The sequence below is a fragment of the Camelus bactrianus genome, chromosome 22 (assembly GCF_048773025.1).
Source record: "Camelus bactrianus isolate YW-2024 breed Bactrian camel chromosome 22, ASM4877302v1, whole genome shotgun sequence".
In the NCBI taxonomy this organism is placed as follows: domain Eukaryota; kingdom Metazoa; phylum Chordata; class Mammalia; order Artiodactyla; family Camelidae; genus Camelus; species Camelus bactrianus.
The window spans coordinates 13,974,314-13,988,342 of record NC_133560.1 but is presented as its reverse complement, the minus strand read 5'-3'; the positions used below and the strand labels follow the sequence as shown (position 1 = coordinate 13,988,342).

At 48.5% G+C, this 14,029-nt stretch overlaps 1 protein-coding gene and 1 long non-coding RNA gene across 8 annotated transcripts in view; one reads left to right on the top strand and one right to left on the bottom strand.

Annotated features, from left to right (window-relative positions):
- Nucleotides 1-14,029, bottom strand: part of LOC123613405 (uncharacterized) — a 38,116-nt gene that overhangs the window by 13,263 nt on the left and 10,824 nt on the right. The window lies entirely within an intron of this gene.
- Nucleotides 1-14,029, top strand: part of TENM2 (teneurin transmembrane protein 2) — a 404,559-nt gene that overhangs the window by 384,039 nt on the left and 6,491 nt on the right. For all 7 annotated transcript variants that reach the window (XM_074350320.1, XM_074350321.1, XM_074350315.1 and 4 more), the window contains 2 exons: nt 2,963-3,259; nt 4,948-6,562. In XM_074350320.1, coding sequence (XP_074206421.1) covers nt 2,963-3,259; nt 4,948-6,562 — 1,912 coding nt within the window. The remainder of the gene's footprint in view (nt 1-2,962; nt 3,260-4,947; nt 6,563-14,029) is intronic.

The window sequence follows — 14,029 nt, the reverse complement described above, 5'->3', positions numbered from 1 at the left end:
ATATATGCAGAAATTCTCAGTAAAACAGCGGCAAAGCAGATTCAGCAGCACATTAAAAGGGCCATGCACCACGATCAAGTGGGACTTGTCCCTGGGATGCAAGTGTGGTGCAACATGTGCAGAGTAATTAGTGTGATACACCATGTTAACAGAACAAAAGGAAAAGCGTGTATGCAGAAAAAGCATTTAAGAGAATTCAACTCCTGTCTTTAATAAAAACTCTTAACAAATTAGATACAGACAGAACATAGCTCAACATAATAAAGGTCATGATATAACAAGCCCATAGCTACGTCATAATCAACAGTAAAAGGTTGAAAGCTTTTCCCATAAGATCAGGATCAAGACAAGGGTGCCCATTCTCACCACTCCTATTCAACATAGTCCTGGAAGTTCCAGCCGGAGCAGCCAGGCAAGAAAAATAAATAAAGATATCAGAACTGGAAAGGAAGAAATGAAATTGTCTCTCTTTGCAGATGACATGATTATATACATAGAAAATCCTAAAAAATCAACCAGAAAACGGTTAGATCTAATCAACAACTTTTGTAAGGATGCAGGATACAGAATTAACATTAAAAAAATCAGTGTTTCTATACATACACTCACAGGTGATCTGAAAAAGAAATGGAGAAAAAGATACTATTTGCAGTAGCACCAAAACTATTAATATACTTAGGAATAAATTTAATAAGGAGGTGGAAGATTCCTACTTTGAAAAATACAAGACACTGATAAAAGAAATTGAAGACAGAAATAAACAAACAGAAAGGTGTCCCAGTTTCATGGATTGGAAGAATTACGATTGTTAAAATGTCAATACTACCAAAATTGAATCTATAGAATCTATAGATTCAATTCCATCCCTATTAAGATTCCAGTGGCATTTTTTTTACAGAAGTAGAAAAAAACTTTTTTAATTTCTATGGAACCATAAAAGACCCTGATGGCCAAAGAACTCCTAAGAAACAGTAACAACACAGAAGGCATCACACTTCCTGGTTTCAAGCTATACTATTAAGTCATCACAACAGTATGGCACTGGTGTAGAAACAGACACATGGATCAATGGAATAGAATGGAGTAAGTTCAAGCTTATATGGCCAACTGTACTTGACAGAGGTGCCAAGAGTACTCAGTGGAGAAAAGACAATCTCTTCAATGAACGGTGTTGTGAAAACTGGATATTCACATGTAAAAGAATGAAGCCTAGACCCCTACCTCAGACCACTCATAAATAGTAACCTGAAACGGATTAAGGACATACGTGTAAGGCTTGAAATGGAGCGCCAGTGCTCACATCCACATTCCACCTAAGGAAAAGAGGAAAGTGGGAAGAACAAAGGGTTCCTACCTCTGAGCTGAGTCTGCTTTCTCCAAGGTCCCAGAAGACCCAGCCAGCAACTACCACTTAAATCACTTTAGCCACCCGGGTCTCCAGGGGAAGCTGTGAGATGCAGCTCTTTGCCAGGGTGCGATGCTGTTCCCCAGCGTACGGGTGTCGCTCTGTCACATCAGAGTTACTCCCTGTCTCCTCTAACGCGGCCATGTGGAGCCCTCAAGGGCTCCAGCAATGCCTGACAGCCTCTTCATTGTCTGACACATCTCAGGGCACTCAGTGCACACACAACACAGGAAACAGTACAGCTAGTTGGTCTAACTGGTTAAAGTCTGAAGACCGAAGTTGCAGACCAACCCTACCACCTCATTGCTGTGTGAACTTGAGCTAGTGTTTAACCTCTGTTCCGGGTTCAGTCCCCTCATTTATGAGCATCAGCTTAGACAGTGGATGCAAACTGCCTAACACAGGGCCCCTGTAGACTAGCCCTCAGCACATGTTAGTTACTATTACCAGCATCACCGTCGTCACCACCATCATCACTATTGCTAAGTGCTATCAGATTATTAGGGTAAAGGGAGGAAGTACCCGCCGTCTCTCACATTCCTTCCCTCTGCATGTTCACACCTTCCCTTGCCATCAGCAGTCTCCCCAGGGGTGTCTGGATTTGCAGCCAGTTATGTTCAGAGAACCTGGGCTGAATCAGCCTTATTTCATTCACTTCCCACCACCCACTCGGGGCTAGCTGAATCTCCAGGGCCCATCTCCTTTCCCCCACCCAGAGTCTTGTCTCTCAGTTGTTCTGCCTTCTGGGACAGGCTCTCTTCTCTGATCAGATCAACTTCTAAATAAATATTAAATTATATTTGGTTGTGTTCCATTATTCCTTTCAAATCTAAGGAAATCAGTTCCTACCTTTGTTGGAATTCCTCAGCCCAGCTGAGATCACCTCACTGATGTCTTGCATCCTTGACAAGGGCAAGATTTTTCTCTAGATGGGAGAGGTAAAGGAGTTCACATTGGAAAGAGGGTTTGTACTCCCAGGTCTTTGTAAAACATAAATTTCTAAGACCTACTCATCTTCCTTTTTCTTGAGGTTTCTAAAGAAATCTTGGCACTACTCTTACAGATCATTAGCTACTCATTAGCCGATGGCGTGCCCAAAAGGGTTGTAAGTGTGCAAATATACAAATTCTCTTGCCCTCCAGGGGTGGCCAGGCAGGACAGTCAACCCCAGGGTCCAAGGCTATTGTGTATGGCTATGTAATGTGTGCACTGCACAGTTTTCACCATTCACGCTATCTACAACATGATGGCAACCTGGTAATTGCACAGTGCACAGCCTACCCAACTGCCCACGGCAGCCATGCCCAGATCAGTCACCTCCAATCAGAAGCAGCCTCATTTCTGTATTCTAGGGCACCCTACAAGTATTGCCATTTTCTACATGTATTACCATTTTCTATGTGATGGACAGTTTAGTAAGTAACTAAAGTAACTTCAAGGTTATTTCTTCTTTTAACACACACACACGCCCGGGCCATGCCAGCCATGTCCCTGAGAAGCCTGAGCTAACATGCCCCAGTGATGTCTTTTCAAAACAAGCCCATTGTGTTTTCCTAGGTCCATGGAAGAAATCTCTTGTCCATTGACTATGACCGGAATATTCGGACAGAAAAGATCTATGATGATCACCGGAAGTTCACCCTGAGGATCATTTACGACCAGGTGGGCCGCCCCTTCCTCTGGCTCCCCAGCAGCGGGCTGGCGGCCGTCAACGTCTCCTACTTCTTCAACGGGCGCCTGGCCGGCCTGCAGCGTGGGGCCATGAGCGAGAGGACGGACATCGACAAGCAAGGCCGGATCGTGTCCCGCATGTTCGCCGACGGCAAAGTGTGGAGCTACTCCTACCTCGATAAGGTGGGTGCACGGGCCACCCCCGCTCAGCTGGGGCGCCCTCATTCACGCTGCCCTTCCTAAGATGACCTGATGCCTTTGCCGTAAGACATTTTAACATCTTTACTTAGACCCTCCAAGGTGCTCCCACCCTCTGGGAGGGGGGGAAATCCGAAGGAAAATGTTATTCGTAGCTAAGCATTGCTACCATTAAAAGCAAAAAAAAAAAAAAAAAAGCTAGACACTCAGTGATGGCAAAAAGGATGGACTGTCTGATTTGATTCCAAAAAAAAAAAAAAAAAAAACCAGTGCTATTAAAGCAGACAGAATCATCCCACTGGCAGGACAGCTAATCATTCCTTATGAATTGGAAATACAGTGATTCATTTCTGCCTTGCCTGAAATTAAGCCGTCAGGGTAGGGAATTCTGCTTAAAACTCAAGCACACAGAGCAACACCCTCCTGCTTGGCCTACTGGCTGAACCAACCAGCAGATTCTCTCTGCATAACTCCCTGCATCTGCAAATCACATTCAGGTGGAAAAGGTCAGGTTGGCGCAGCAGTAAAAAGAGGTCCCTTCGGGGTACAGGCCGAGACTTTTAAAGGCTGCCCTGGTCATCTAGCCATTTTAGCCAGGGGCTGCTCAGCCTGGGCCCCTCACCTGGACTCACCTCCACACAAGGCCATTTCCATTTCTTCCTTTCTTGCCTCCTCGTGACAGCGGTCACTTGCCGACAGAGCTGCTAAGAGGGGCTGCTGTCCCTCTGGTCCCTCCTCAATACTGTTCTCATTGTGCCATAAAATACTAGAATGGTTGACCAGGGGAGGCAAGGCTCGCCCCATGGCCTCAAGTTTGAAGCCATTTTTTCCCCCAAAGAATCAATGACTGGGTTACTGAATCTTTTCAGTAGCTTCTAGATGGAGGGTGTGCTTTGTCTTTAGATTTATTCAGGGGTGCCCAAAACATGGTACGTATCCCACATCTGTCCCCTGCTGGGCCAGCAGCAGTCATTTCTAACCAACCTCAGGATTCCTTGTTATCCCGGAGGCAAACTCAGTGCCTCGCAGCTCAGGCCCTCAAACCCCTTACTACTCAAAGTACGGTCCAAGCACACTTTTGAGGGTGGAGCCAAGATGGCGGAGAAGAGGGACTCACAGCTTGCCCTCTCCCACAAATACACCAAGAATCACGTCTACAGACCCACTGAATCGCACGGGACGCCTACTGAACTCTGGCAGAGGGTCTCATGTCAACATACAGGATTCTCACAAAATCCAATTAACAAGTTCACACTGTACAGCACAGGGAACCGTATTCAATATCTTGTAGTCACCCACGGTGAAGAAGAATATGACAACGAATATACGTTATGTTCATGTATGACTGAACTACTGTGCTGTACACTAGAAATCGATACACTGTAAACTGACTATACTTCCATTTAAAAAAAAAAAAATCTGCCTTTTAACAAGATCCCTGGGTATTTCGCAAGCCCGTTAAAGTTTGGGAAGCATTGCTCTTAAGTAGCCACCGTGACCCCACCGAGCAGCCTGCCTGAGGAGGTTAGCTCACCTGTAATCTCTGGTCTAGACTACCGCAGCTTTCATGACTTCTGAATTGACATTTGCAGACATGGAATAAATTCTGTCCGTTTGAGTGCTTGGTCCTAAGCAACCAACTCATGTATTCCCTCCCCCTTTCCTTTCTCCAGTCCATGGTCCTCCTGCTTCAGAGTCAGCGTCAGTACATATTCGAGTATGACTCCTCTGAACGCCTCCACGCCGTCACCATGCCCAGCGTCGCCCGGCACAGCATGTCCACCCACACCTCCATTGGCTACATCCGCAACACTTACAACCCGCCAGAAAGCAACGCGTCGGTCATCTTTGACTACAGTGACGATGGCCGCATCCTAAAGACGTCCTTCTTGGGCACTGGGCGCCAGGTATTCTACAAGTATGGGAAACTCTCCAAGCTATCGGAGATTGTCTACGACAGCACTGCCATCACTTTCGGGTATGATGAGACCACCGGTGTTTTGAAGATGGTCAGCCTCCAAAGTGGGGGCTTCTCCTGCACCATCAGATACCGGAAGATCGGCCCACTTGTGGACAAGCAGATCTACAGGTTCTCCGAGGAAGGCATGGTCAACGCCAGGTTTGAATACACCTATCACGACAACAGCTTCCGGATCGCAAGCATCAAGCCAGTCATCAGCGAGACCCCCCTCCCCGTGGACCTCTACCGCTATGACGAGATTTCCGGCAAGGTGGAGCACTTCGGCAAGTTTGGAGTCATCTATTACGACATCAACCAGATCATCACCACTGCCGTGATGACCCTCAGCAAGCACTTCGACACCCACGGGCGGATCAAGGAAGTGCAGTACGAGATGTTCCGGTCCCTCATGTACTGGATGACGGTGCAGTATGACAGCATGGGGCGGGTGATCAAGAGGGAGCTCAAGCTGGGGCCCTACGCCAACACCACCAAGTACACCTACGACTACGACGGGGACGGGCAGCTCCAGAGCGTGGCCGTCAACGACCGCCCCACCTGGCGCTACAGCTACGACCTCAACGGGAACCTCCACTTGCTGAACCCGGGGAACAGCGTGCGCCTCATGCCCCTGCGCTACGACCTCCGGGACCGGATCACCAGGCTCGGCGACGTGCAGTACAGAATCGACGACGACGGCTACCTGTGCCAGCGAGGGGCCGACATCTTTGAGTACAACTCCAAGGGCCTCCTCACGAGGGCCTACAACAAGGCCAGCGGCTGGAGCGTCCAGTACCGCTACGACGGCGTGGGGCGGCGGGCTTCCTACAAGACCAACCTGGGCCACCACCTGCAGTACTTCTACTCCGACCTCCACAACCCGACCCGCATCACCCATGTCTACAATCACTCCAACTCGGAGATAACGTCGCTCTACTACGACCTCCAGGGTCACCTGTTTGCCATGGAGAGCAGCAGTGGGGAGGAGTACTACGTGGCCTCGGACAACACGGGGACCCCCCTGGCCGTGTTCAGCATTAACGGCCTCATGGTCAAGCAGCTGCAGTACACCGCCTACGGGGAGGTCTACCATGACTCCAACCCCGACTTCCAGGTGGTCATCGGCTTCCACGGGGGGCTCTACGACCCCCTGACCAAGCTGGTCCACTTCACACAGCGCGACTACGACGTGCTGGCAGGACGATGGACCTCTCCGGACTATACCATGTGGAAAAACGTGGGCAAGGAGCCGGCCCCTTTTAACCTCTATATGTTCAAGAGCAACAATCCTCTCAGCAATGAGCTGGATTTGAAGAACTACGTGACAGGTGAGGACTCTGCCGCCCTGGGTGGGCAGGGGCTCCCTGTGGGGGGGGGGGGTTGTCCTGGAGGATGGTCGGGAACTTCAAAAGAAGGTCTTGCCTCTGATGCCGGGAGACTCCCAGAGGGCTGTATACACTGGCAGTACACGATCAGAGCAGTCATGAGGTCTACTAGAACATGTCCTGACCATTTTCAAGTCCATCCAGCTGACACAGCTTTTATAAGAGCCCTTCCTACCCCCAAAGAGGAAAACAGCTCTTAGGAAGGGGAAAGAATGGGACGCTGGTCTCAGAAATACCTGGCTCAAATTCTGTTTATAAGCCAGAGGACCTTAGGCTAGTTGTCCAACACCTCTGAGCTCTGGTTTCCTTCTCTGCAAAAGGGCACTGACAGAATCATCCCATAGAGGGATGGTAAGAAGTAAATGAACTTCGGTAGGTAAAGTCTAGTGCCTGGCACTCAGACGTCGCAAGAGGCTGTCTGCTCGTGTTATTCACGTCATCACTGCCAGCGAAGCAATGAATTAGCATAGGGACTGAGGTGACTGAGACGCGGTTTCTGACCTCACAGGCAGGCTGGCGAGATACAAGTAACCAATGATAATGCGAAGCAGAGTGAAGTCTGTGCCACCGCGTAAGCGTTTGTTCAGCTGCTTATTCAACAAGCATTTATAGGGCAGCAGCATGCTCCATTCTGGGGACACAGTGCTAAACAAGGCAAACACTCTTCTCTCAAAGGGGTGTGTGTCTGTAGTACACGTGCAGATGACTTCAGATTTGAACATTCTGACGTTAGCACAGAAGGGCCCCACGTCAGACTGAGCCTGAAGGATGAAGGGGATCTTGGTTGGCAGAACTGAGCTCAAGGCTGAAGAAAAACTATGAGCAAAAGTCAAAAGGACATAGGAAGCTTAGAGAGGGGTGTGGATAGAGGAGCCAAGAAGGGCAAATCATCTACTTCCTCGTGATATGTGAGAGGTTGGTAAAATGAGGGCCCCTATCCATCCATCTGCCGCATCTCTCTCCATCCACCTATCCATCCATCCATTCACCTATTCAACGAATATTTTCATCGGACATATAAGAACTCGAGATGCAGTGGAGAGCAAGATAAAGTCCTTATCCTCAGGGAAATAAGCAAGGAAATCTGGATGGATGGATGGAAGGAAGGAAGGAAAGAGACCAACTTTCAGCAAGGAATCCAGGGTCATCTCACCTGTCCATGCACTGTAGAGGAGTAACAATGGGGACCCCAATTCCAAGGCCCCCTAAGTTCCAGGAAATTCATAGCTCTTGGGGGCCAGGGAAGCATGAAGCCCAGAGTCCCTACCCTCAGGTGACCCAGGAGCACTCACCCATCGCCAAGATAGGAACAGAAGCAGCAGCGACGTGGAGCACAGCACGGCCCTCCATGCCCCATGCTGAGAAACAGATGACCTTCAACATCACCTTGTGGCGATCTGTGCCTCACTGACAAGCTCCAGAGCCTTTGAAGCTGAACTCAGCCTTTCCCCACAACCAAAAGCAGCTGGTACCTTTGGAGTCTAGGAATTACGGCCAAGCTAGTTCCCTCCTGTTCTCCCCACTGCGCCTCATCAGGAGGCCCTGCCCAGCTCCTCTGCCAGGGCTTCCCCCCTTCCCCATGGCTTAGCATGATTTTTGTCCCCTAGTCCACTGCGGTTTCAAATTGAAGGACCTCTCAGGAAAACGCATACCCATATGTATATAATCTCCAATAATAAGGTCTATGAAGATAACTTTAAAAGGTAAGGGGTAGTGGGGGAGGGTGGAGCTCAGTGGTAGAGCACGCACAAGGTCCCGGGTTCAATCCCCAGCACCTCCATTAAAAAATAGTAACAATAAATAAACCTATTTACCTCACCCCCCCCCAAAAAAAAGATAAGGAATTAAACAGAGTGATGGTTAGTGTCTCCTTCATTTAGGGTGCTCACGGAGTTGGGGAGGTGGCATTTAAGCAGAGACCACTAAGAAGCGGGGAGGGAGAGGGAGACTGTTCCAGACAAAGGCAGCAATGTTAATGGGGAGGCAGTCCATGCCTGTCTTACCCAAAGGAGGCGAAGGCCCCAACCCCCAAGACTGTGCTTCCTAGAGCCTTGCTTGGCACTTGATCACTTGATACCTTAGGGGAGAACTGGCCAGAGGCAAATGAAAAGAAAGCCCTTAATGTGGGCTGAACAGACATCTACAGCTGCCAAGACCCAAACAAAACCATTCGCAGAATGCAGTCAACCTACCAACCCCCTCAGCAACTTTCCTGGTTCTCCTGAAAAGGCAAGAAAAAAAAATTAGCAGAGTTTTCTGAACAGCAAGATGGCTCTTCTCATTCCACTGCTTCATGGAGACTCAATAAATGGGCATCGAATCAGGTCCAACAAAACCGAATCCAGAAACCATTAGAAAGAGTCTAAAATAAAAGGTAGTGTTAGAGAAGCCCCAGGCAGAGGGCTGATGGTCTGCAGTCAAAGCAGGAATAAGGGTTCTGGGTGGAGAGAGCAGGACCAGGTGAGCCCACCCCCGCTGCCTGTTCATGATGAGCTGTCCCCTGGAGACTGCACCCCAGCGGAGAACGCCGCACCACCCCTAGCACGCCGACGCTGGCTAACCTGTAAACCCCATCTACATGAGTCTTTTTTTGGGGGGGAGGTGATTAACGAGGTTTTTATTTAGTTCTTTTTAACGGAGGTACTGGGGATTGAACCCAGGACCTCGTGCATGCTAGGCACGCGCTCCACTGCTGAGCTATGCCCTCCCCACTAAATGAGTCTTAATTTGCATCTTAGGAGAGGAACGGAGTGATTGAACTTGTTGCTCACAATTTAAGGGGAAGAAGTAATTAAGACATAGTCAGCCAGAACTCGACCAACAGAACCTTCTCTCTCTCTGGGGCTCAAAAGAATCTTTGCTGTTTGGGAACAGAGCTCTCTGAATGCAAAAGACAGCTCCTGAGGCTGGAGGGGGCTGTTTCCTCCTCCAAAATGCTGGCACAAAGGAGAGCCGCGCACAATAAAAACCTCTTAGGAGCTCAAATAAATTAAAACGAATCACACTTGGAACAGAGGTGTAGCTGCCAGGAGAGGTGAGGGAGGGCAAGGAGTGGATCCCTCTCCCGTTCACGGGCTCTAAGCATGCACCCTTTTTAAGAGTTATTGTTTACAGTGATATATTGATGGTTCGTGTATCTGTGATGAAGATATTAGAAGAAAGGATATGAAAGACAGACTGGGAGACAGGCCCCCTCGCCAACAACCTGCAGTGGCCTAGGCTTCTCCAGTGTCAGCATCCTGGGAAGCTCCTCGGTTCAGGGCAAGACCTGTGCTCTGGCTCAAGTCTGGCCTGTCTTCCCACCCGTCCCTTCTGCCGTTAGAACCTGAGTACGACTCCAGACACCAATTCTGCCCTTGCCGGTCACTGGCTGTGTGACGTGGATGAATGTCTTAACCTTTCTGAGCCTTACTGCCTTCACTGGCAACACTGTGCTGATCGCAAGGGGGTGAGCGTAGGAACGCATTCACTCACAAGCAGCTACAGGCTCGGAGCCGGGAGTGTGTAGGTGAGCAGTGAGGACACCACACCTGAGTAGCTCTCCAGGGTTTCCAGGGGCCTCCAGCTCGACCCCGGAACAGATCCCAGCCCCGCCCTGAGTGGCATTGCTCGGGCAAACCCGAACCCCTACATTTCCAGGGAAGCAAACCTCCTCGCTGTCACCCAGGATGACTCTGGCTCCCACCCTTCTCCCCGGCAGGTCCCACAAAGCCCAGGCACACGCGAGCACGAAGTCGGGTTCTGTGGGGTCCGGTTTCCCACCCTCTCCTGTGTCTTCACGTAGCGCCTCACCTGTGGGGCTGACAGTGACTTCCAGAGCGCGCGTGCTTCAGTGGCACACGCACGTGAAGGACACGGGGCGGGGGGGGGGGATGAGCTGGGAGGAGGGGCCACGTCGCCAGCTCCTACCTCAAGGCCTCCCTCTTGACAGAGTGTTTAAGGAGCTGTCACCAGATAACACCAATTACTTTGAAAGGAGGAGGGGCGTCTGTGTGATGCCAGAAGTGCCTTTTGCAGAAATAGACAAGCAACATTCCAGAATAGGTTTAATTCAGAAAACAAGCCGTGACAGAAACTTTAAAAAAAACAAAACAAAACAGGTAGATGACATGAGCTATTACTGTTCATGGCAGCTGCCACTGAAATGTCTGGTCTCCAAGGCAGGGGCTTCGTAACATCGCCTCCTGGGTACTAGGGAGGGATCCCTACAGGGAACAGATCAGGATGGGGAGACTCTTCTAAGGGTGAAGACCTCGCCTGCATTTCTTGGGATTCCCTCCACACCCTCCACATCCCTGGTGAAAGATGGGGTGGTTTTATATGTTGTTCAGATGAGGTATTAAATAACATGGGAACAAAGGTGGGGAAAGTTAGTCTCTTTTCAGTGCTCTTTTTATCCTCCTCTGGATGCTGGCATGTATTTAACACCTCGTTAACACTTCTAACCTCCCTTTTTAATGGAGAGAGCAGGTCTAAGACTCCCTCAGTAGCAGGTAACAAAATCATGCTCCAATTTAATTGCATTGCTTTGTTTTAATTTTACAGTTATTTTCTGTTTGCTTTCAAGTGAGTCTGCTTTCTCATAAATGTAGTGACAAAGTTTTTTGTTTTGTTTTGTTTTGTTTAGTGGATTTACTTAAGTAGAAAAGGCAAAAAAAGTATTTTTAATTAAATAGTAAATACTGGTCCAGGTGATACCTAGATACGGCAAAACAATCAGGACTGGTGATCACAAAGGCTGACCATGAAGATCCAAAGTTTGGAAATCCACACTGCACAGCCTTCAGCACCTCCTTTGCACAGAGATGCTCCGTGGATATATACAATCCTTGCTGGACTAACGCCAGGCTTCTCTCTGCTTGATGCTGCCACACTTTTGAAGGCAATTTCAAATCTGTATTCTTAAATGACCTTTTTTTATTGAAATATAGTTGACTTACAATATTATATTAGTTCCAAGTATACAACATAGTGGCTCAGTACTTTTATAGATTATGCACCAAAGTTACTACAACACTACTGTGTTCCCTGTGTTGTATATTACATCCCTCTGACCTACTTCTTTTATAACCAGCAGTTATAACCTCTTCATCTCCTTCGCCTCTCTAGCCCATTCCTCCACCCTTCTCCCCTCTGGCAACCACATGTTTGCTCTCTGTCTCTGTGAATCTGTTTCTGTTTTGTTACATTTGTTCATTGGTTTTGCTTTTTAGATACCACATTTAAGTAAAAACATACATAGTACTTCTCTTTCTCTGACTTTTTTCACTTAGCCTAACACCCTCCAGGTCCATCCATGTTGTAAAACATATTGCAGGGTTTCGTTCTTTTTTATAGCTGAGTCATATTCCATGACAGATGAATAGATAGATAGACAGACAGACACATCTTTATTCATTCATCTGTCAGTGGACACTTCGGTTGCATCCATATTGTGGCTGTTGTAAATAATGCTGCAGTGAACACTAGGGTGCATATATTTTTTTCAAATTAGTGTTTTCTTTGAGTGGAATTGCTAGCTCACATGGCAGCTCTGTTTTTTGAGGACCTGTCCACACTGTTTGCCACAGTGGCTGCACCAGTTCACACTCCCATCAACAGGGCACAGGAGTTCCCTTTTCTCCACATCCTCACCAACATCTATTGTTTCTTGTCTTTTTGATGACAGCGATTCTGACAGGTGTGAGGTGGTATCTCACTGTGGTTTTGGTTTGCATTTCCCTTATGGTTATTAATGTTAAATGACTCTTCAACGGGCCATCACTAATACGTGCAGTTGCCAAGTCATTCAAGGAGCTAGTCTGGACCCAAGACCAGTGCATGCGCCATGGATCCCAGAGTCCCTCCCACGAGGGGGTTTGTCCCAGCCTGTATGCTCAACAGCACAGTCAACACTAAATCCCTCACAGCAGTCCCAGGGCAGGAGGGAGGCAGACCTCACTCAGCCCCTTCAGAAGCACGTTCTCAGGCAGATACAGGTAGTTCTCTGTCACTCACACTGCTCACGGGAGCGTTTGCCCCATCTGTTCAATGTTTGTTCATTCATCCATTCCACGGATGCTTACTGAGCACCTATTTTATGCCAGGCCTGCCTTGGGAGACATCAGTGAATAAAACAGGTTTTTTAACTCCCTGTCCTGGCGGAGCTTACATTCTCAGTGAGGGAGACAGACAACAAACAGTAAATACAATAAACACCCAGATGAGACAGCATGTAAGAGAGTGGCCACTGCCCTGGGGGTGGGGGTGGGGGGCTGAGGGGAGGAAGGGGACTCGGGATTGTGGGGCTGGGGACGGGTGGGGTTTAAACTTGGTGACTGAGGTGGGCCTTGTGGGAGAGACAACATCTGAATACAACTTGAAAAAGGGAAAAGAGTGAGAGAGTCAGAAGATCCCTTTAGGGAAGTGCACTCCAGGCAGAGGGGTGGCCGGTGGCAAGGCCCCCGAGGTGAGTGTGCACCTGACATGTTTGAGGAACAGCACAGAGGCTGGAGCTGGGTGAGCGAGAGAGGGCAGGAGAGGGTGAGGTCAGAGCGATCACGGCAAGGGTCCTTGCAGACCATGAGGACTCAGACTTTCTCACTGAGAGAAATGGGGGTCCCTGGGGTGTGCTAAGCGGACGCATGGCAGGGTCTGGCCCGTGTCTCTAGGCTTATTCCAGCCACTGGGCTGACGAAGTGTGCAGAGCACAGAGGTCAAGGGGGAGGCCGGTCAGAAGTCCAGGCAAGAGGTGACACGCCAGGGTGGAGCTGGTGGGCGTGGTGGGGGAGGTGGGGCAAGTGGCGAGAAGCCGACACACACTCTGGTCTATTTTAAAAGTAAAAGTAAAAAAAAAATTAAATAAATAAACATAAGAAAATAAACGTAAAGGATTTAACCATATGACCCAGCAATTCCACACCTAGGGATATATGCAAGAGAAATGAAAGCAGATTTTCAAAATCAATCTGTACATGAAAGTCCCTAATAGCGTCATTCATAATAGTGAAAAAAAAAGTGTAAACCCCAAATATCCATTAACTGATGAGTTAACAAAATGCCGTATATCCAAACAGGAGAATATTATTCAGCCATAAAAAGGAATGAAATACTGACACAGACTACAACATGGATGGACCTTGAAAACATTACGCTGAGAGAAGGAAGCCAGAAGCCAGATACAAAAGGCCACATCGTGGATGAGGTCATTTATAGGAAATGTCCAGAACAGGCATATCCACAGAGACAGAAAGCAGTGGTGGCTGTCAGGGACCGAGGGAAAGGGGAACGCAGAATGACTGCCAGTGGGTACGAGGTTTCTCTAGGGGGTGACAAACGTGTTCTGGAATTTGAGAGAAAGGACGGTTGTCCAACACTGGGAATGTACTGGAAGCCACTGAATTGGACTCTTTAAAATGTTTAAAATGATTA